The sequence below is a fragment of the Protomyctophum parallelum genome (genome assembly GCF_964188405.1).
Source record: "Protomyctophum parallelum genome assembly, chromosome: 16".
NCBI lineage: Eukaryota > Metazoa > Chordata > Actinopteri > Myctophiformes > Myctophidae > Protomyctophum > Protomyctophum parallelum.
Window position 1 is genome coordinate 23,549,437 of NC_139711.1, and position 24,158 is coordinate 23,573,594.

The 24,158-nt window shown below is 43.4% G+C and overlaps 1 protein-coding gene across 4 annotated transcripts in view; it reads right to left on the minus strand.

The window, feature by feature from the left end:
- LOC310873022 (ATP-binding cassette sub-family C member 5) overlaps positions 1-19,321 on the minus strand; it is a 48,437-nt gene extending 29,116 nt beyond the window's left edge. For 3 of the 4 annotated variants that reach the window (XM_083785296.1, XM_083785293.1, XM_083785295.1), the window contains exons 1-7: positions 19,166-19,321; positions 15,605-15,817; positions 11,884-12,039; positions 4,276-4,423; positions 3,117-3,350; positions 1,666-1,839; positions 54-201 (exon numbers count right to left, since the gene is read on the minus strand). In XM_083785296.1, coding sequence (XP_083641422.1) covers positions 54-201; positions 1,666-1,839; positions 3,117-3,350; positions 4,276-4,423; positions 11,884-12,039; positions 15,605-15,789 — 1,045 coding nt within the window. In that variant the 5' untranslated portion in view covers positions 15,790-15,817; positions 19,166-19,321. Of the gene's footprint in view, positions 1-53; positions 202-1,665; positions 1,840-3,116; positions 3,351-4,275; positions 4,424-11,883; positions 12,040-12,406; positions 12,944-15,604; positions 15,818-19,165 lie in introns of those variants that run through there. The other variant, XM_083785294.1, reaches the window with a different exon arrangement.
- Between the last annotated feature and the right edge of the window lie 4,837 nt (positions 19,322-24,158).

The following is a 24,158-nucleotide window of genomic DNA, read 5'->3' on the forward strand; positions in this document are numbered from 1 at the left end:
GTCATGATATTGCTGAGTTCAGTGGCCTTGGCAGCGAAACAGCAGCCACTCACTTTGGATGTTGTGAGCGAAGGCGTCCTCCCAGCAGTACATCTTGATGAACTTTATACACCCCAGGATCTCGTTCATCAGCCTCACGCGCCGGTCGGTCACCGTCACACACTTTCTGCGGAAATACGCTGTCAGCCGCGACGCAAGCATCTATCCAGACGAGAAAGAAAAGGGGAATGATGACACAAAAGAAATGAAGTGTCTGGTGGGGAAATGAGAGCAGACACAGTGAGATCAACTAATCTGTCTCTGACCTGCCCAGGAGGGATGAATGCCTTTCTCATCAATACCAAGGTCTATGACTCTCACTCCCTGGCTGATTCTGGGTGGTATTTAAAAGGAGCCGAGATTGATTGCCTCTAAAACTCACATATATATATTTTTTCTTTACAGACAGTTCAAAATAATATGAAGATTTGTAGGAAAGAGAAAGGAGCGCATCTGTGAGGCTGGAGTAAAAATCCCTGACAAAGTGCTCTTTGATACAAATGGGTGACTAAATTAATTTGCAAAAGAGGGAAGGGACCATGCCAAATTATATAGCCTTTAATAGAAGAAAAATAAATACACTAACATGTTGCAGCAACAATGCCTTCATCAGGTTGACTACTCAAAGACAAAAGTAGTTGAAGACAAAACACGACTGTTTTGATCAACATTCTGCCTTTCCAAATTTCAAAGCTATAACTAACTAAGAGAGAGCATAAACAAAGGCTACATGGTTTTCTCTGGTAATTACTGATAGACTAGAGCGGTGCCCGTGGGCACTGGCCTACTTGGAACGATGCAAGTTGGAAATGCATGAACACCCATAGTTAATATGTCTGTGCCCCTTTTATGCCCATATATGAAGTTCTTTGTCAGCCAGGCATGCCCAAATATGGAGTCTATGCAGGTGTCAAAATGATGTCAGATCCAGAGCCCGGGCAGAGGCTTTTGTGCTGGTTCTGGTCAACGGTGTATCCGACGGACTGGATACGAGGCACTGCATTCCTGTGGTGGTGTGGAACATGTGTGACGAATTTGACGTCGGTGGGGAGAACGGTTCTCGAGTTACGTGGATTATAGACGTACGTATCTTCATATTATTGGTCCTCACTAATGTCCATGATAAAATGCCACATTCTTTTCCTACTCAGTCTGTGTCTCATAGGAGGGCTGTGGGGCAGTTCAGAAACCCGTCCACCAGTGACATCATCGATAGGCAGTGTTTTTTTTAACAAGATTTTTTTTATTATCGTGAGAACGATGGCTTCCATTATTGCATTTCAACTTTTCAGGAATAGAAAGCCTGTCGTTTTTATTAGCTTGGATTCCCCATTGATGATGTCACTGATGGACGGGTTTCTGAACTGCCCATGGCCCTCCTATGAGACACAAACTGAGTAGAACAAAATTGTGGCATTTTATCATGAACATTATAGTGTGGACCAATTATATGAAGATACGTTGAAAAGTGGTGAAGTGGTTCTTTAATAATATTAATATAGATAGACGTACGTACGTTTTTTTTTAAAGTTTTTCAGAAAACGTAGGTTAGAATTTAGAAGTTGTTTTTAGAATCGTCCTCAGGTCTAAAAGGGTTAACACAGGTAACCTCCTCCTTGTACTCACCATGACCGGGTAGAAGATGATAAAGATGGCTGACCCCACCAGGGCAGTGGGTCCTAGGAAGTATGCGGTGTAGGACACGCCCAGTATCCCCACCAGCGGACCCCCGACCAGCAGGCAGCCTACCAACACTGCCTCGTATAGCCGCTGGCCGTCACTGGAGCAGATGTTGATCAACTAGGTGGAAAAGACACACAGCGACACACACCATTTACTCAACATATGTAGCAAACATCTGCTCTTAACCAGAGGGATATGGCCCCCGGAACCCCATTAACCCTGTTAACCAGAGGGATATGGCCCGCCGTAACCACATTATAACCCTGGGCAAAGGAAAGGCTGTTTTTAAAAAGGAAGCTGCGATGTCTTACACTAAGGACATTATAACAGGACATTAATAGCATCTTAGATTAAATGGCGGGACAGCTGTCACGGCGGAAGAGACCGGGCGAAATTATTGCTTGCGCAAGTAATTATAGATTTATGGTGGTGTACCTTACTTACTTTTTCTTTTTCAAATCAATTCCCTAATTTGATTAATGACTTGTGATATGGCCTTTAGCTATTTTGAGTTTGTGTAATACATTTTATTTATTTATTATTGTTGTCTTGTGTTAAGTGGTTTAACAGTATATATATAATATGGAGCCCCTCTCAGTGCTGTTCTGCACCCACCTCTCCCACACTGACGTCCTTGGTGCTGCGCAGACTGACTGCGCAGACAGACTGTTCTGCACCCACCTCTCCCACACTGACGTCCTTGGTGCTGCGCAGACTGACTGTTCTGCACCCACCTCTCCCACACTGACGTCCTTGGTGCTGCGCAGACTGACTGCGCAGACAGACTGTTCTGCACCCACCTCTCCCACACTGACGTCCTTGGTGCTGCGCAGACTGACTGCGCAGACAGACTGTTCTGCACCCACCTCTCCCACACTGACGTCCTTGGTGCTGCGCAGACTGACTGCGCAGACAGACTGTTCTGCACCCACCTCTCCCACACTGACGTCCTTGGTGCTGCGCAGACTGACTGCGTAGACAGACTGTTCTGCACCCACCTCTCCCACACTGACGTCCTTGGTGCTGCGCAGACTGACTGCGCAGACAGACTGTTCTGCACCCACCTCTCCCACACTGACGTCCTTGGTGCTGCGCAGACTGACTGCGCAGACAGACTGTTCTGCACCCACCTCTCCCACACTGACGTCCTTGGTGCTGCGCAGACTGACTGCGCAGACAGACTGTTCTGCACCCACCTCTCCCACACTGACGTCCTTGGTGCTGCGCAGACTGACTGCGCAGACAGACTGTTCTGCACCCACCTCTCCCACACTGACGTCCTTGGTGCTGCGCAGACTGACTGCGCAGACAGACTGTTCTGCACCCACCTCTCCCACACTGACGTCCTTGGTGCTGCGCAGACTGACTGCGCAGACAGACTGTTCTGCACCCACCTCTCCCACACTGACGTCCTTGGTGCTGCGCAGACGGAGGATCTTCTGGAAGGCAAAGGTGAGCGCGGCCGCACGGATGCGCGCGGCCGTGCGGTAGTTGATGGCCCACATGAAGGCCAGCGACCAGGAGCGGATCAGCTCCGTGGAGAAGATCCCCGCTACCAGGGACAGGCCGTACGGGAGCCAGCTCTCCGTGCTCTGAGAATACTCCAGCAGAGCCCGGATCAGCAGGGCCTGCATGGGGAAGGTGAAATGAGGCAGTACGGTGGCAAGGGAGGTAGGGGGGGGGGGGGGGGGGGGGGGGGGGGTAGGGAAAAAAACACCCATAGAAGGAGATAAATGAAGAGGTGAAAAGGAGAAGAATTAACATGTCGACTAAGGACCATCAAAATTACATGAATTTGGCCGCAAATTACATGTAAAATGACACTTTCACGGTTTTAATGGGTTAAGGAAGATGGCACTGACAGGGAGATGATGAAGCATATCAGATGTGATCTGAATTAATAACTGAGGCATGTGAAGATTGAAGTAAGATTAGGGCCTATGAAAAAAGACCAAAAGCACTAAAAACGTTGACAACTTGTGTAAAATGTACAGTAGAATTACGATTAGATTAAATATATAGATTACAGAGCAATCTATACCAGGAATTATCAGTCAGCATACCGGTACCCACTGAATTAACAGAGTCATTGTGTAAAAAGTAAATCCAGTTAATACTATTAGATCTGGGAAGCTGCTCACACCCGTACCGTGCAGCACTCACACATCAAAATAAACAGCCAGGGGTGAGAGGAACAATGGGACTCACTAACCCAATAATGCTCCAACAGGAGAAGTCCAAACATAATTACCAATCAACTTAAATTTGATTAACAAAATCATATCATATTGTATATCAGTCATATTGGTACTTTCAAGCTCTGTTCATTTCTCGACTGTCTGAGGTGGCACGAGGGCAATTTTGGAGGGAAATATGCTACGCTGTGTTTTCATTTCAATTTCCAGACCAGCGTGAAATGGGATAAAGCGATTTTCAGAAATCACACTTGGACTTGGGACTCAGAGTCTGAGCCAGCCGTCCGCGCTGAAAAGGCGCATTAGCCGAATCAGCAGAAAGAGAAATACAAGAGAGGAGGATTTGGGCGCTACTCACGGGCCCCACGAAGCCTGCCACCATGGTGAGGAGGAGGGAGAAAATGGAGACCAGCAAGCGAGTTTGGCAGAACCTCAGGATGACTCTGGTCAGGGATGCCCCCTCTTTCCCTCGTCTTTTTAGCTCGTCGTGCCACAGAGACTCCAGCCTGGCCCGGTATGACAGAGATCAGCAAGAGAGGAGAAGAGAAGGGGAACCCTTTAGCATCCAAATCACTCTTAGTTAGCCAGCATTAACCACATGAATCTTTCTCAGTGAAACCAGCTCAGTGGCCTTGCGGTCAGAGTGTCCGCCCTGAGATTTGCAGGTCAGGGTTCGATCCCCAGCCGGGTCATACCAAAAATGGAAGCCAATGCCTCGCTGGCTGGCACTCTGCATTGGGTGTATATGTTGGTTTAGACACAAAGCCTTGCTGCGGGTAAAAAATCGCCTGTGGCTCCCGACATACGTGGTGGGTTAAAATGAATCTGTGCTGCGGGTTAAAAATCCCCCGTCGCATCCTGTGAGGTTAGGGTAAGGTTAGGGTTTGGGGAGTGTGCCACAAATGTCATGTCAAGGAGGTACTTTTACATCAAGCTGCCTCACGCTACAGAAACAGTAGTAGTACTAAGCCACATGGCTTACTACTACTACTACAGTACATACATCCTAGCGTCCCTACCCTGGGCAACATTACAAAGGTAGGCTATACTATACACACGTGTATAGCAGTAATCAGCATTATACATAATAGGCAACATACAATAATTCCTCGATTAATCCTAATGCATTTAGATTTCTGACTTTCTCAATTCAGATGCAGCCACTGCCAGTATACATATCATGCAGTATTACTGCAGCTGTAAAGCTAAAGAGAAATCTTTGGTTGAACCGTGAGAACGATTAAGCTTCATGAGCTGTATAAATTCATGTATAAATGAAAGTCATTAACAGCAGCATTTCACTTCATTATAATGAATGATGAGAGTTAACAGTCGGTCAAACTTTTTTCTACCCTCTTTCAAACATGAATTCTATGCAACCTGCTGTCGGGGTACCGATTAACTGTACGGAGAGATTTGCATTTGCAAAGGGCAAAATTATCATAATGCAAAACTACATGGTTGTAAATAGTTCTACATAAGGGAGACCAACAACGGTCATGTGTCTTTCATTTTTTGACAAATGATCACATAATTACACTATCAATCATGCTAAAGATCTGTTAATGTAGTCTTTTAGCGCTATATAATGCCCCTACAAAGAGGGTAAAATATCTTTATGCCAAATGCATCATTGGTAATGACTACATATAGAGCAACTGCAGAAACTAATTTACACCATAATGGATTTATAAATAAAAACTATCAAAGATTGCAAGAACATTAAACCATCTAGATTCACCCATACACTTACAATATAATTATTACTTGCATTCAAACTAAATCTGAGAAGTCAAGATCCACTGCACCCCCAATGCAGTGGTGAGAGAAGTACTCATATTTGCTACTTAAGTAAAAAAAGCAAAACCAATCCTGTATTAAACATTTTTGCTTGAGTAAAAGCACAAAAGTACTTGCATCAAAACGTACTTAACGTGTTAAAAGTCTTTTTGAAAATAGCAGATCTACAATCTCACAATGCATCGTGATGCAACACACTTTGAGTTTATAGAGGGGAATATCACAAATTTTCAACATTTTACTATGTCATTAAACACCACCGGGGCCCATGACGTAAATCACTGTCAAGTTCAAGTGCACGGTCATGTGCTCTACAGCCTACTATGAATGACAAAGTAAAATGTTGAAGATTAGTGGTATTCCCCTTTAAGTATAGACTGGTTTCGTATAAATATGTGGCTCTAGGGCACATATTTACACGAGTAAAAAGTAGCCATACAAAATGTACCTGAGATGTAAAGTAGTATAGTGTGTCGACGTAATACTCTACGTAAAAGTACCTCAACAAGGTTGTAGCCTAGTAAATGTATTTACTTAAGTAAGTATCACTTCCCCAATGTCTGAGTGCACAGCTTGAATCACAGGAAATGACATTGCAAAATGGTGCAAAGTTTCCATCACACAGCAACGTGACTTGACTTTTTTTTTTCAGAGACACTGATGTTCAAGTCCTAAAAAGTTAACTTAAACCCTATGGTCTGAAAAACGTCTGGTGGAAACGTCATTTTGCCAGCCGCCAGAGTCCCTCAGGGCTCTATACTAGGCTAGGTCCCTTATGGTTTTACTCTACACCAAATATCTTTGCTGAAAACAGCCCATTTACAAGCTCACAATAACACATCACGTTGTAGTGTCTGCTGGTTTCACCAACTGTTTGCCCGGGAACAGGGAAGCTAGGTTTCAAGTTGTTAAATATGTATTTATGAAGCTATTTTAACAACCAGGTTTTTGTCAGAACCAGTGTTTACAGAGAGAGCACACAGGACACAAATAAGGATTGAACAAGAGATACAATCAAGGGCATGTGGGCAAGCTGCACAAACAATCTCAGTGTGAGTGTTTGTGTGACGTGTGTGTACAGTATGAGGCCAAAAGAGAAATGCTTCACTGTCAAACACGCTTTGAGCTGTCTCACAACAGCAAATTCCTCTGACTTGGACTCGAAGCGGTGTTTTCAAAGGAGTGCTATAGCCGGGCGGGTACATCGCATTCTTACCTCGCACCTCACTGTGCACTCTCAAGTGTCAACTCTCCCAGGAGGATTTTCAAACCGCCCCCTCCCTCCGTCCGTCCGTCCGTCCCTCCCTCCCCCATCTGCCCATTTTACTTTGCATCGGGGTTGCATAACTGTCCCCTGCTATGTAAACACAAAAACCCTCCCCACTCTACCACCACAGCTACTCAGCAGTGTTGTTCATGCATACCATCACTTTCCCGGGCCATGCCACTCTGACTGGTTTGTGCCTCAATGTTCTTTCCCCCTTCCCCTCTCCTCATGGGTCACACGTATCATCATGGCCTCTCGCCAGAGATGTGAAACAGAGCATCATTCACAACTCAGTCACCACCGGCAAGTACAAGAGCGAGCTCCCCCCAACGTGGGGCCGCTCCCCCTCGGGCTGTAGAGTCATGGGTCTGTATAATTTACAGCACGTGAGTAATGGAAAAGGCACCGGAAACACAGGAAACCGTCTCATAGCACCTCTCTGACAATATTAATTCGTATAAGTCCTTTGGACTCCTTTCCACGGGGAGTTATGAGCTATGACGTTTCTCATGGTGGTAGACTGGCACAAAGACGTTAAGTACAGTGGCTTGATGTGGCCTCACACTGGTACATAAATGGTCACTGAGTTTGACTGAGAATGTCCCTGTCACTGTCTGTCCCAGCCAGGTAAGAAGAGCTTTAATGACATAACCGCCCAGCAGTCCATCATTAACTCTCACTGTAAGCTTTAATCCCTGCTATTCTTAGCAGCCTCACCTCCAGTCCTGTCACACCTCCACTGTACAGACAAGATGTTCATCAATTAGCTCTAATGCATGCACATGTATGGATGCACGCGCACGCACGCACGCACGCACGCACGCACGCACACACACACACACACACACACACACACACACACACACACACACACACACACACACACACACACACACACACACACACACACACACACACACACACACACACACACACACACACACACACACACACACACACACACACACACGACGCAAATAAATACGATAGAACTGTGTTGATCCCGAGAGAGATTCAGTTGCCATAGCAGCAGTACAGTAACGATGAAGCAAAGATACAGGTATGGATCAGGAAGAGAGTACAGAAGAAGAACACGTAGTTGGGTAACATTAGTTAAAAATAGAGGAGGATAAACATCCTCGTACTTTAACCTTTTTGTATAGTATATCCAGAAATGTCAACCTGAACGGCAAGATTACATGGAGCGAGTGAAGAAAATGTTAACGTATGGTATTATAGCATTGCAGATAAAATTAAAAGATATGATTTAAGCTGTGCGCACTCAGTGGTAAGAACTTTGCACATGTGTATGCCCTGCTTTTCGTGACATTGATGGTCCTGGGATGGGTGGGTCAGTTTGTTTTTCCTTATTTATTTTCTTGATCTTTTGTTGTGTTCGTTTTACGTTGTGTAGTCTATGTACTGTATCTTGTTTTTGTTTAGTTTATTTTATTCATGATGCCATACTACATAATTGTATTGTTTCTGTGATGAATACAAATAATTGATAACAAAAAGAAACAGAGGAGGATAATCACGCCACATCATCACAGGGTTAAATATTCAGCACACACAGACTAGCAGACACAAAAGCAGGTGTCACACACACACAAAGAGAGACAGACGCACAGACCGACACGAGAGAATCCCACCCAAGCATATAAAATTCCCACACTGACTAGTGCCCCAAATACTAAACGTTCAACCTTGGCCAGACACCTGTTTTACTGCTGCTAGACTGCTGTCTATGTTTGAGCAGCGTTATCACCACGTTAGTGTAGGGTTGTGGTAGACAAAGTAGGTTACTGATTATCGGAAAAACAACCCTGACTAGAAAGGTCGCAACTTTTCAAAATTGCAAAGTGTGGTTGCCGCAGTCGCTTACATAGGCCCCTCCCACTAATTTTGCTAGTCAATTACAATGTCACGTCACCCCTGTGATCATGCGTAACTAAGGGGGTTGAGGGGATTTATCCCCCAAAAATCATGTTTTTGAGACAAACGGTAACATTTCTCGCATTTACCTAGCCCCCTATGGATGAAAATGGAATGCTTTTGGAACTTGGTTGATTGAACCACCCGCGACATGTGATTCAAATTTGGAATGGATCGGACATTCCGTTCGTGATTTATGGCATTGTTTGTAAAATTCCCTTCCTACTATCTTCGGACGACGATTACGGCTGAACGATACGCACTACCAAAATTCTGTTCTGTTTTAATCGGATAGGTCCAGAGATCGTGTGTGCCGATTTTTGTGAGATTTGGACAAAATCTGTAGGAGGAGCCAAAAGTGTGTTTTGGCCTATGTGGAAATGCATCATGACCTAAGGAATCCATGGAAAAGGAAAATTTGATTTTAAGACTTACGGTTCAAGAGTTATAGGGAAAAACGTAAAGTGGGCTGTTATAGCGCCACCATGAGGCCGAATTCCTTTTCAATTCATTTTCATAATTATTATGAACCTCCCCCCAAGTCTTGTAAATATTGCGCTTACGGTCTCCAATGGAAAAAAATACTTACATTTTGTCTTCGATTTCCCCATTATAAGTCTATGGAGAACAAATTCATTAATATCAATTAAACTATACAACGGATCTCTTAGCAAAATACAAGCACACGATTCCGGTCAAGCCGGTCAATTTGACATATGGCTCGAGTGTGTGTGGCAAAAACTGTGGGAGGAGTAGTGCGGCAAAGTATCCTCATTTACAATAACAATAGTCTGTTTGCCCTGTTAGGGCAACCACACTAATTATAATAAGAACATAGGCTTATCTGCATTCTGCACTGTACGAATCCAACATTGTTTAGTGTAGTAATGCCTGCAGTAGGCCTATTGAAATTGTTTTGTTACGGAGCTCCGAGTCAGTTGACTGTCGGTGTGTGTGTGTGTGGGGTGTGGGGGCAGACAGCAGCGTGCTGCCGATCCGATTCACATTGGAAAATGAATAGGGCTAATTAGCCCTATATAAAAAATAGAAGACCACATTAGCCTAATGAATGGCATCAGCATGTTTGAAAGTCGGCCAGTCATATCATAGTTTTAAGCCAGCTCACCTCCACTCGTGCTTGTTCACAAACATGACGGACAGACAGACAGACAGACAAGAAAGGCTATATATCTGCCTCCATTTGCGTCGTGGTATTAATTTATAATAATGTATATTGATATTGATCACATGGATGCCACACACAGAATAGTTTAATTAACTCTTACCATTTGGTGAAAACTCACTGGATAAACTCACTGGATTATAATTTCTTCAGACAAGAGGATCCCAGGCCTACGAGGTAGGCCTATAATTATTCACTTATGAATGTATACTGTTCTTTATCGCGCAAACCGACAGTGTCGAGGGCCCATGCCCCCCTCCCTCTCTCTAGCTGTCTCTCAAAAGACGACTTAATTCCCTGCATGGATCAATGCAGGCTGCATTGACATATATCCGAGCTGCATTATGCAGCTCTGATAGAAAATATTGGATATATGTTTTACCTCTGCAAAGGTGTGAGTGAGCACCCGCCTTGGTCCCGAACTTAATTAAATAAATTATAATTATATTGCTTCAGCGGAGCACGCACCGTTGTAATAATAATAAATAATAAAATAATATAAGCTTGGAAATCTTTTAATTTCCTTGGATGGATTGATGTAAGTTTTTTTTTTTTAATAATTTTTTATCCCACGATTTTGTAACCCAGTTTTCTTTTCACCCAGTGCCAATTATCTAATGTAATCCTGGGCGCTACACTTCCTCTGCCAACCTGGGGGGGCAGCGGACTGACCTCATGCCTCCTTCTATGCATGAGGAGTCCAAGCTGCTTCTTTTCACCTGACAGAGGGGAATTTCCCCGGCCGGACGTAGCGCGTGGAAGGGACACGTTTTTCCGACAAGTTCCTTTCCCCTCTATCAGGCGCCCCGGCTGGCCAGGGGGAGGTAGTTTTAGAGAGCAGGATTACGGCATGTTTTTGTGAGGGTATCTACCCTAGGGGACACGGGGAGAACATGCAAACTCCACACAGAAAGGCCCTTTCGCCAACCCCCACCTCGGGTATGGGCACTGATGACGCGGAGGAGGGAACACGCCACCAGTGCCCACAGCGTCCCCAGCGGGAATCGCAGGATTGATGTCAGTTTGTACATATATAGTAGCCTACAGTGGTAATATACAATGGTGCAAAAACGACATAACATAAAAGCCCTAACTTGTTTGTGGTCCTGCTCCTACATGTGTAGAATTATTAAATTAATAGAATATTCATAGCAGTGACCGCGGCAGTAGTCTGCGGCTGCAAAGCCTTTTTTCTTTTTTTGACATATGGATCTCAGACAAACTGCTGTCTGCTGAGTCATGCTTGAAGCCTTTTATGGTGCGATATGGGGCGTGGATCAATGCAGATGAGGTTGTTGGGTGATTTTCCGATCACTTTGCACCCGCTGCATTCAGTATGACATACACCTGCGATACGCCTGCGCACCTGTGGTACACACCACTCTTTGAATTGCACGGCGAAAATTCGTAGCTTGATCGGACGGATAATTACGATATCTGTTTACGCCTCCGTTAAACTGTGGCGTATGTCTCTTTTGTGAATGAGGACCAATGAACCTAAGTGTGAAGATATGATTGCTGAACTTATAGCAATATTGCAGTAGTAACACTCAATGTATTTGCCAGGGGATTCATGGTGCACTGCAGGGCATTTTCCATTGGGGGTTAAACACTTTAAAGCATCCCTACTGTTGACATAATAATTGTGTTATTATAAAAAAGACTCACATTTGCAAAAAATAGCTGATCTACAAGGTTACCATGTGCTCCGGTGCAAGACTGTAATAGGGGTCATGTGCTTTTAACATTTACAGTACCAATGACGCCCTGAGTGACCTCACCTTTGGCAGTTAGGTTCGGAGGCTTCATGGCAGGACACCCCCCAGACATCGTCCATGGACAGACTGGACGCCCTGTAGGACTTCACTGCCAGCGGGGAGAGCCAGTGTAGGGTCATGAAGGAGAATAGGCCGGCATTATCAACTGGGTGCTGATGCCTAGGAATGAGAAAAGAGTTATAGGAAAAACATCGTGAGTCGCCTAAACCTGCAGACAGACACACAGAGGTGCTATGTTAGGACAGGTGGGACACACCGGCCCCTGGGAGAGAAGTGTGAGCCTCAGCTCGGCCAGGTCGATGGAAGACGAATCAAGCCCACAAATGTCAATGTTTGAACAGCCATTTGCACCCGCTTCATAGAAATCTGAGGGAGCAGCGAAAAATAAGTTCAGGGGTGAATTTATCAGGCTGCTCAAACACAGGTCAGGAGCTGACTGTGAGGGATATGTTCCCTTCCCGTATCTGGGCTTTCTGCTACAGTACCTAGCAGCCCGGACATTGGCTTTAAGAGCAACAAAACAAACCTGGCATCTTCTCTGTGTGGGTGTCCATCTGGCTGTCTGCTTATCCATTTGTCCGTCTGTCTGTGTGACAGTCCTCTTTCTCTGCATTTCTTCAGTATATTAAATAGCAAAAGTGTGCAGTAGTAGATCTGGTGGAATAGGAGTCGCAGAAATCGCAACAGTGCCCACCACATCTAACCGCCTCACTTGCTTTCTTGTATGACTAATTTAGGAGAATCAAAAATGCTGTTGGTGACAAAACAACCCAGCACTCGCCAGCAGTCCAACACTAACTCTCACTGTAAGCTCACTTTTAGCAGCCTCACACCGACTACAGGACGTTCTACCGTAAATGTAGTACCGGTACATCTTGTAGAACAAGTGTTGCAAGACTAACTGTAACCAATAGCATCATTACCATAAGTCTAAATCAATGTGTGCTCTGCTGCGTGCGTGCACACAGCTTACCTGTTGACCTTTTGGAGTTGAGTTTTATGGAGGCAACACACAGATGGTTGTGAGTTTGTTTGCGTTTGGGATATTTTACTTTGTAAACCTGTTTTTTGGAAATTGAAATAAAAATAAAGTGTATTATTATTATTATTATTTTTATTTTTTTTAAGATATTTTTTTGCGGCTTACGCCTTTATTGATTTTTTTTAAGGGATAGAAAGTAGGCTGACAGGAAACGGGAGAGAGATGGGGGGATGACATGCGGTAAAGGCCGTGTCGGGTCCGGGAGTCGAACCCGCGGCACACCGCGACTGGATCACCAGTCCGGTGCCCAGACCGTTACGCTACGGCCTGGGCCAAGTGTATTATTATTACCCTTATTATTAATAATAATAATTGCGACCGCAGGTCACAGCCGTGCCCGGCAGCCGGCGAAAACTAGAGTTCTCAACAGGCCCGAAAATTAAGGCCCGGCCCGTACCTGACCGGCGCTCTCTGACATCCAAATCCACTGCACCTGTCTGCTAGCTGCACTAGCACTTAAAGCTAACAAACCAACATGTAAAGTGTGTAGTGTTCTACTCTTTGACAGAACGGTACAGGACAACGTTGAGCATTGCATCGCTCAGATTCCAGAGCGCCTCGGCTCGCGACTTCACCATGTGTCAGAAATTACATTATTTCAAGTGTTCAGATTCAGAAAAGACCAGAGCCTCTAGCCAACTAGTACTACGCTATGGACTCTGTGATTGTAAAAGAGAAGGAGGCGGACCGGTGCTGTGTGTGTGTGTGTGTGTGTGTGTGTGTATGTGTGTGTGACTATGACTGTGTGTGGAATGGAGCATCAACTTCCACTGACTAATGCCCAAGGTCGCCTCCTATGGGCACAACAACAAAGACAGCGACAACATTGGACTGAGTTGAGACTGCATGTCTTCCTGCTGCGGGCCATTCTGTCTCTCACTCAAAAATGTTGCCATTGATGAGTGCATTGTTGTTTTTACTTTGAAAGCGAGATTACAGGTTCTACCTTCTAAACTTAATCTCTCCATCTGGTTTCCAGGCAATCATGCTCCTCACTGTATCCATCATGGCCATGAACAAATAGCTGAAACCATGTCCCACATCTTAAATGGTTGCCATGTTTACAGGGGCCTTTACATATGTAGGCATGACAGAATAGTGGATTTGATATCGAAAGACATCTCTTCCATTTTCAGGTCCTCCATCATGCTTCATAAGCATTCTACTGTGAAGCCGAGGATGTTTAACCTGTGTAATGATGATTCTGTGTACTGTTCTCTAACATTTCAGCTAACACCCCTGATGTCATTGTTGTAATTGAAAACCATAGAGAGGTGTTCATTCTCGAGGTCGGCTGTTCCTTGGACTATAGCCTGGAAGAAGCCTTTCTAACCAAAGTGCTGAATTATCAGCAGCTAATGCAGACCATCTCACAGCTAGGCTACAGATGTAAACTTTTAGTTTTTATCTTTGGCAGCCTAGGGCTTGTGCATAAGTTGGTTGTGAGTGGCTTACAAATGGCCGGCCTTTCCAAAAGGAGAGCCAAGCAGTTAGCGAGGTATTGCTCAGTTTCAGCCATTATAGGAAGCCGCTCAATTTGGAGGAGGCGTTGTTTCCTTTATCCATGATTTATGTCTGCTGCCCTGTGTCGACATGTCAGCTGTAGTGTATGTAACGATGCTTTGCCATCCATGCACGTTGTAACTGGCTGCTCTCCCACTGTCAAACTGCACTGGCAGTGTTTATGTCCTTTGTACAAGGTATTCCTGTACTTCTCATTATGTGGACATAAATAAAAATGTGTGTGTGTGTGTGTGTGTGTGTGTGTGTGTGTGTGTGTGTGTGTGTGTGTGTGTGTGTGTGTGTGTGTGTGTGTGTGTGTGTGTGTGTACATTGTGTGTGTGTACATTTTAAATTCTGGCATGCATTTTTATACTTTAGTAATTTTATGTTATTTGTAAACCACATAAAAAATCGATTACATAGAGCACCGAAGTCTGACGTCAATATCGGTAGAGGGCGCAAATCCACAGGTTCATGTACTTTTTATTTGCATTATAATCCCCATAGGGGGATTTTAGATCGCCTCAAATAAGAACTGTGTTTGAAAAATAAACATGTCATCCCGGCCGTTTCACTCATATGGATATGAAGAATCAACTGACTGAGAGAAAACGCTAATGTTACTGCTACTGAATTAGTTACATTTTCGCTAGAAGCAGACTGTATGAGTGACTGACTGTTGCAAACGATACAGAGACACCTCCCTGACAATAACGCCGAGAGAGCTTGTTTATTTTTGGACCACAACGCTTATAGTAGACGATATTAGGATCACCCCATGTTATTCTCCATAGAGAAATTACTTCCGCGAACCAGGGGAATCGAAGGGATGAGCAAGTTACGTCAGGACTTCGTGCTCTATAGGTGCTCCTTACATTTTGGTGGGTGCTCATAAATTTTTTTCTGGTGCTCCTTAATTGTGAAATTAATTTCGAGCCCTGTCAAGACATGCTCCTTATATATGGCCAGTACAGAATTCATTCCATTTTGATCTGACCCCCCATGCCAAAGCGCCAGTGCTCGCCCAGCAGTCTGACGTCAACGAGGCAGATGCGTGCTTCTCGCCCTCAGGCGTCTTACTGGTAATATCTAGCTGTGTCTGTCTGACCGAGCCACAGAGCATTGTTGGTTCTAAACATCTGTTTCAACATATTTCCTGTTAATTGCCCGGAGCCTTACTTGTGGGTTATTCTGAAGGGCTTCAGTAGCTGCAGGCTATGCCGGTAGCGTCCTCTCCTCTTGGCTCCTCTGCCCGCCACCGTGACCATGTCTCCCTCCTCTTCCTCTGGGTAAGGCAGCGTTTGTGGGGAGGACAAGGGCAGGCCCTCCACCCGACCAGCTGCTTCCAGAGCATCAGGGTACATGACTGCACTTTGGAAAAGTTACGCCAATCTGTCACCAAGAAAACACGCACGCACGCACACACACACACACACACACACACACACACACACACACACGCACACGCACACACACACACACATAGAGAGTTGCAAAGTATTGTCAAGTATACCACAGTATGTAGGCTACATGGCAATTAGGAACAGATTGTGCCCCCAGCCCACCAATGGTGTCAACTCAACAGTGTAAAGCAATAAGCAAGCATTATTATTATAATTTTAAGCCCTAGCTGAATGTGAAGTCAATTTGCCCCTTTTGTCTCCATTAAGTAAACACTCGCATTTTTGCTGAATCACCCTCTGAGCTCAGGGATTTGAAGTAAACTCGGCTCAGAGGTCGCGGCCCCCTCCGTATCGCACACACAACTCTAAGTGCTTATCTATTTTAGGACGGCCTGTCTGTGGCCTCAAACAGTTTGGAAGCTTTTTTGAGCTGGGTGACATTTGAGTCGCCGCCATATCCTTGCATTGTCACCAGTGTTGCCAGATTTAGCTAGAGAAATAAGCAACCATATCTATGAAAACAAGCCCAAAAGAAGTAACTATATGCCACATGAGCACTTTAAACATATACATTGCTTATTAGAAAATAGCAGATATACAAGTTCACAACACATCGCATCACGGCACGTTGTGAACATCTAAATCTTGTAAATAAAACCATAACCATTTTTTGTTTTTTAAAGCTAAACATTTCCAAAATGTTTCGAATATTCTTTACAACCTAAATCTAGTATGGTGGTCCCTGGCAAAAAGTATTTTTATCTGCCGGGGCCTGGCACCAATAAATATTAATGTGGGGATTCCTTGACATGAAAAGGTTTGAGAACAACTGGTTTCAACAGCATTAGGAAACAAGCCAAATTAAGAAACATTTTGCAAACAAGCCCAAAAACCTGCAATAAAAACCATCAAAAAAACCGGCCAATAAAAACAAGGCCAAAGTCACTTATAATAAGCAGACATGGCAACACTGATTGTCACTGATCTCTTCTGGGGAGTGGGACAGTCCAGGTCAAGTGTAAAGAAGGAAAACGATATGCACATCCCAGTTTACGAATACCGTGCTGGACCCAAAAAGTGACCAAATGAAGAAAAAAGTGGAATGTCCGCACACGATATAATTCTGCTCCCCGTCATTTTTATTTCAACCTAAATACAACAACGTTTCGCCCCTGAACTTGAGAAAGCCCCATATCGTGTGCGGACATTCCACTATTTTCTTCATACAGTCCAGGTCAAGGACAGTGTAGAGATGTGTTCATCGGGCCTGATGAATGGGGAAAAGATAACCCTTACCCATCTACAAGATACAAATTGTGTTTACTTGCCAGGAAGGATCATTGTGTATTATGACTTGCAGGCTACGATTCCTTTTTCATAACCACCTTACAAGTCCTTTATGATAAGTTTAAAACATTAAAACCTAGGTTATGAAATAGTAAAATAACTTATTATTATTATTTAAAGTTTAAACCAGAAGATTGATCACTGTTTTTGTAATGATAATTATGGACCTACTTTAAAGGAGAATTCCATGCTAGAATGCTTTCTTATCTTTCTTACCTTTCTTTGTAGTTGTTACGTCCCCACCAAAGAGGTCCAGGTGTTTTTTTGTGCAAAAACTCCTTATTGGCTATTTTCCCTACCATAAGCCCTCAATGAATTGCATTGCATTGAATGGGAATTGAATGGGGCTATGGGGTGTTGTGCTAATTCGCTTATTTCCATAGAAAGAAGTAGTAAAGTGTGCCGCTTGGGAAATTATTTACATTATGAAGAGAGGATATATACAAAGAAATTATAATTTTGAGCGATGGAAATAAGCGAATTAGCACAACACCCCATATCCCCATTCAATTCCCATTCAATTCAATGCAATTCATTTAGGGCTTATGGTAGGGGAAAATGGGAAATAGCCAATAAGGAGCTTTTGCACAAAATAACACCTGGACCTCTTTGGTGGGGACGTAACAACTACAAAGAAAGGTAAGAAAGCCTTTTAGTATGGAATTCTCCTTTAAAGTATAATTTAAACAAGCTTACACAGATCTGCTATTTTCGGAGGAAGGTTTTAAATAAATAACATATGTTGGCATGCCTGAAATAGGGACGCCAGGTTGAAAGGTACTAGGAATGTGACCTCTGACAATGAGACAAAAGTGCAATCCAGAATACCCAGTGGAAATCGGGGACAGAAGAATATAAGAAAATTTGGCACACATCACATGCTCTGCACTCTGCAGACTGAGTGTGTCATAATAATGAAACAAGCAGTCATTGTTGCAGGGCTTTCGTGCTACTGGCACCAATAGTTAGAATGCTATTTTCTTCTACCACTCTTTGTCATGTGAAGTCTGGTATGCATGAGTTTTTTGCACTTTTTGGGAACACTAGCAAATAGCTAAAGTTCCCTTGTTCAGCTAAAGCAGACTGTCAATATACTGTATACTGGCATTCTAAACACAACTTCATATTTACAGCATATATTGCAACCTGGTTGTGCAGACCTCCTCCGCTTTTCTGCTTAAGATGTATTGGGTTTATCGTGAAGAATATAAGACAGACATTTATTGGGAGGAACTTGAGTAAGGGAAAACATATATAATAACTGAAAGATGCTTCAAGCAACCGGACACTGAGTCACCATTCACTGAAAGAAAAGTAGTAGTAGTGGCTGTGGTTCAAGTTCAGGCTTGGACAGTTTATATGCACTGTCCATAGAGAAATTGTAGGTCACGGTTTGAAATAAATAATTACATAAGATAATTGAACAAAAGTTGTGAGAGCTGAATTGGAGCAGGCTAAGTTAATCATTTTCACTTATGCACACAGACCTGTAAATTAAAAAGATAAACAAAGTGTTTGTTTACCCTGCATTTTGACCTGATTAATGGATGTAATGTAACAATGCATGTAATTGTATGTACATCATTGACCATGTATTAATTAATATCTCCAAAAGTATCGAAGCTACTGGCTGTGATATTACATGCATTTCATGTTCTTGGCTACAAAGCTGCAGTGTTTATATAATATTTGAGTCATCAATCATCACTATGTGTTTGTTTACTAAATATCGTCCCACCTCAGTATATCTCCATACATAGGCCTACTGTAACTTATTTACATGTCCACTTTGACACAGTAGGGCGAATAGGCCGTCAAAGAAAGCTCCACAAACATGATTTTTCTTCGTTCGACATGTATTGCGCGCAAGCGGCGCAGTAGCCTAGCACATCTTGTACATCAGCCAACAGGAGTTGCAAATTGCAATAGTCCACCCTCACTGTCTACCATAAACTTCACTACAATGTTTACTTATTCAAATGTCACTTACATGCTGGTCGTCGGCGCGTGCTCTGCTCGGGTTGTCAACTTGTCAGTCTGGTCTGTCTCCTACTCTCCTCACTTCTTTTAGATGACTTATTTAGGAGAGTCAGAATGCGACACGTCACACCCAAGTTCTGTCATTACACTCGTGTACACTTTGAGTAGCCAGTGTGTGGGTGTGGGTGTGGGGGTGTGTGTGTGTGTGTGTGTGTGTGTGTGTGTGAAGTGAAACACAACACAGCCTCTTCTTCCCCTAACACAGCCTTTGGGGTCTCTCTTTCAGTCTCACGTGTCTCCACTGCGTGTCTCCTCTGGTTTAAGTTGGTGGAGAACTCAACTCACCTATAGCACACACGAGGGGACGGGATTCCCACAAATCGGACCCACGTCACAGCCGGCTTGACCAACCGGGCCGTCGCGTTGTCCCGTCGCCATGGTAACGTGAATAGTAATGAGAAAGTAGCGCTACGCTCTGAACACACTGTACAGTCTAGCTCTAGCAGGGACGGCATGTGTTTTAATAGCATGTGTTTACTTTGTAGGATCGTGCATTTACGACTCCGCTCAAATATGTAGGCTACGAAGAAGCAGCCTTTTCCACGTTTAACCACGTCACAACTACCGGTAGTTTAGCTAGTATAAGTATTAAAACATACACGTCATAAAATAGTTTGACAAACAACCTAATTTCTGTTAATTATACTTTTTTGTTAGATGATCCTACATTAACATTTAGCAACAACATCATAGGACATGAAATGAATTACAGCAGTCAAGTCAACACCAGCCTTTTATTTATTTTTTTACAAAATTTAGAGAACCACTCTGACAATATTCCCTTCCTCAATGCTCCACTAGGAAGCAAAGAACGGTCATCAATGACAGCAAACGTATGAACTGAATCATTATTTGCCGCCCGCTTCGCGCTCAAAAGGGAATATCACGACTCTTCATCGTGGTTAGCGAGACCAAACAATTTAGAAACTCATCTCTCAAGTTAAAAACTATAGAAATGATCCCTGAAAGTATAGTCTTGATGATAGTGAGGGTGCAAACGAGAGGTGATTCATGTGAATGTCGCTTGGAGTAACGGTTGCTACTAGTGGTGGTATGAATAATGGACCAAAGAACACTTGGACGGTTCAAATGGCTACTCTTTACACGACACACATTGAATGTGAACACATTGACAAGAAAACTCTTTTAGTCAATACTTTAATGTTAACATCTCAAATGTAACAGTACCCACAATTCCCTGCGAACAATGACGCAAACACATACGAACACGTGGTACCACCCACTGAGCACTTTTAAACAATCGTCTGCATGTAAATCCCCCCCCTCCCACACACACACACACACACACACACACACACACACACACACACACACAGGATACATTACGGTAGCATTCAACAATTTAAAACATTAGGCCTACTGCCATTGAAAAGTAGGCATATAACTAAGATTACCTGGAGTGTTGTAGAGCAGTGCTGGCCTGGGCTTCACCGTTGCTCATTTGCATTGACGTTCTCCTTTCACCAATTAATCCAAAAACAGGTGCGACAAATGAATGCAATAAAAACAAAACTACAGTAGACGTTATCCATTCATATGTTGGCTATTAAAAAACAACAGATGTTTACAGCATGTCACAAGCGTGTACATCTGCAATATTTGAAAATATTGAATAATCTTGCACTTTTTAAAACATAAATCTTCTCTTCTGGGATTGGGAGTCCCTGACACAAAACATTTCCAGATGGGGCACCGCGCGGCCAATGATTATATCAATCAATCTGATATGGCTCGAAAACGTTTGAGAACTGCACGGTGCTGTAAAGTAGCTTCAGTGCTGATGGTGGGGTGTGACAGCCTCAGCATCCTAACCAGCCTCTGTTTACTCTAAACAAGTCTCGACTCTCGCGTAGCCAGACAGCTATTCCGCAACAGTCTGGTAACATGACACTCTAGTGTCTAGTCTATAGTCAAGAGAGTGCATAGGCGAGGCACACAAAAGCAATTATGTAGGCTATCTAGAAATCTTCTGCCTTTTTTTTTAGTGGTGCAACCACTCCAAAGAACAGCAATGTCCGTGTCCGCCTGTGTTCACAGTTCACCTATGTATGTGTTTAATGAGCACCATAATGAGTACCAGTAGGGGCGCTGTTTGCCAGAAACACAGAGAGAGAGACAGTGCTGCACTGTTGCCTGCTAATGAGAGAGAGAGAGAGAGAGAGAGAGAGAGAGAGGGGAGGGGGGGGGGGGGAGAGAGAGAGGGGAGTTGCACCACTCGGTTCACACAGGTGTGATTTTAATATATAATGAAAGTGCTGAAAGGTTCAGCCGCTGCAGTAGACTAGTTTCAAGAAAAGTGAATGCATTCAGATGTATCAGCCTATAACCTGAATACACAAACTCACTTTTTGTAGTGGGATAAAAAAGTGCAGACTATGCAGTGATAATAAATAAAAGCCAGTAAAAAGTAAAAAAGGAGTACGAAGAACCAAACAAGAAAATGCTAAGGCGGTTTGTAGTCTATAGGCCATGTAGGCTATAGGCCTAACAGTAACACCTAAGCAACAAGGTTGACCTTGCTGGCGCTGAGATGTCTCTCGTAGCTATCTATAAAGTATGCTACAGTACAGGCAGTACACAATACATATCAAGTACACTGTATCTCAAGTTCAAGTACACAGACTTAGATGTACCTGCAGGGCAACTCATAATATAACAGAAATGTATAGTAAATAGTGGTATGTAAATAGGCTATAGTAGTAATGTAGCATACATAGCACACTTTTAGCACTACAGTTTGCCAAACAATTATTTGTCCCATCTTTGCCCTGGACTGCACTGACCCCTGGTGATGCACCACACTGAATCTAATGAGCTTCTCTGGATTGGTTCTGCAAAGCGTCTGGGGAATTACCCTCTTTATATTTAAGAATAGCCGCTTTCCTTTCCCCTTACAAGTATCATGATCTGGTACTACCCAAATTAAGAACAAACATGGGACAATTATCATTCTACCACTACGCCATCAAAATGTGGAATAACGTGACACCATCCATTATTAAAGGATGTCATTGTGTAACACTGGTTTATTTCAAAATTGGCCAGGAGAGCACATGTATTTGTCCCTTCTCCTTTTGCGCATGTATTTGTTGATGGCATGTATTATTGTTTAAAAAAAAAGCTGTTCAATTGAATAGACACATATATACACATATGTACTGTATATGTACAATTTGGTATTGTAAAAGGTATCAGGGCATATGATATGACACATTTTCTCAGGGACAAACCATAGCAGTTTGAAAAGAAGCCTGAAATGGGTTTTTCTTTCTCCATGTCTTGTGTCTTGTGACATGGTGGCCTACATTCACATGAGCAGACAGCTACTGGGTGTCACCGACTGGCCTGCAGCACGTCAGCCTGACAGCTGATCCAGTGTCTCATGGAGTTCAGGTTTCTGCCTGTAATCTTGAAGCCATGATGTCCCCCATTCAGATGAGAATAGAATCATTCATTTATTAATGACGAGTCCCATTAAAATTCCACTGGTTGACAGTGGTGGAAAAAAGTACTGACATTTCTTTTTTTACTTAAAAGGTAAAATAACAATACTGTAATGTAGACATACTCTGTTACAAGTAGAACTCCTGTATTAAAATTTTATTTTGAGTGAGAGTACAAATGCATCGGCATCTGAATATACTTAAAGCACCACAAAGTAAAAGTACTCCTTGTGCAGAATGTCCCATTTCACAAGTTCAAAATGTATACAAAAATATTTTGAAAATGGCCAATCTACAAGCTCACAATCCATTTATAACTTGTAGATCTGCTATTTTCAAATGCCATATAATATAGGGCTGAAGTGGTTAGTGTGTGTGTGTGTGTGTGTGTGTGTGTGTGTGTGTGTGTGTGTGTGTGTGTTCTCTTTGGATCTAATAGTAATCTCAGCAAGGCAAATGGCTTTTTGGTTAGAGTGGGTGACAATGTTATCACACGTAAAGATGAAATTACCTACCTAGGTTCCATCCTGCAGGCTAATCTTTCCGGTGATAAAATGGCCACCAACGTAATCAAAAAAGTCAACCAAAGAACAAGATTCCTTTACAGGATCTCCTCACTAGTCAACAAAAACACCTTGAAGACCTTAACAGGAGCCCTCGTAACTCGTTCAAGGAGTTTTTGACTATGCATGCACCTCCTGGTACCACAGCACCTCAAAGGCCCTTAAAACTAGGCTCCAGACTTCCCAAAACAAACTGGTAAGGCTCCTACTTGGCCTCACCCACCTCACCCCTGCCCACTTTGACAGGCTGGAATGGCTTAGGGTCGACGACAGAGTACAGCATCTTGCAATGGGTCTGGTCCACAAGATTCGATACACCAACAAGATACCCATGTTCCTGTCTAGATACTTCCTTTATGTCATTAAGACATGCAAATCCCATGACTCCTTCAAAACCGCTCTCAAAGGGCACTTACGGACGGCTGCAATTCGAAACTGGCCCCCGTAAAATCTGAATCCCCCCACCCTTCCCCCCCCCCCCCTCACTGTATATATTTATTTTCCCTTTTTAACTCCTTTATGATGAATTCCTATTCTGTTCTTTGACTACCGGTATACTGTATAGAAGTGTCTATTTGTACGTCTCTCTCTAAATGTTTTGATGATTTGAACAAGGTGGACCCTCTTGTAAACGTAATGCTTAATTGGGTCGTCCACTCACAGTTAACAGTCTTTGTATTGAGTTTGTGCTTGAAATGTACTGTAATTCTGCAAACTGTTAATAAATATTTCAATCAATAAATCAATCAATCAATGTGTGTGTGTGTGTGTGGGGGGGGGGGGGGTTCACAGCATGAAAGGTTGAGAATCACTGCATTGGGCTAACTGTATATTCTATTGTAGTAACTGAGATAGGGGATTAATCCGATATGATTAATCAGCAATATGATATTCCAAAATCATAATAAAATGAATC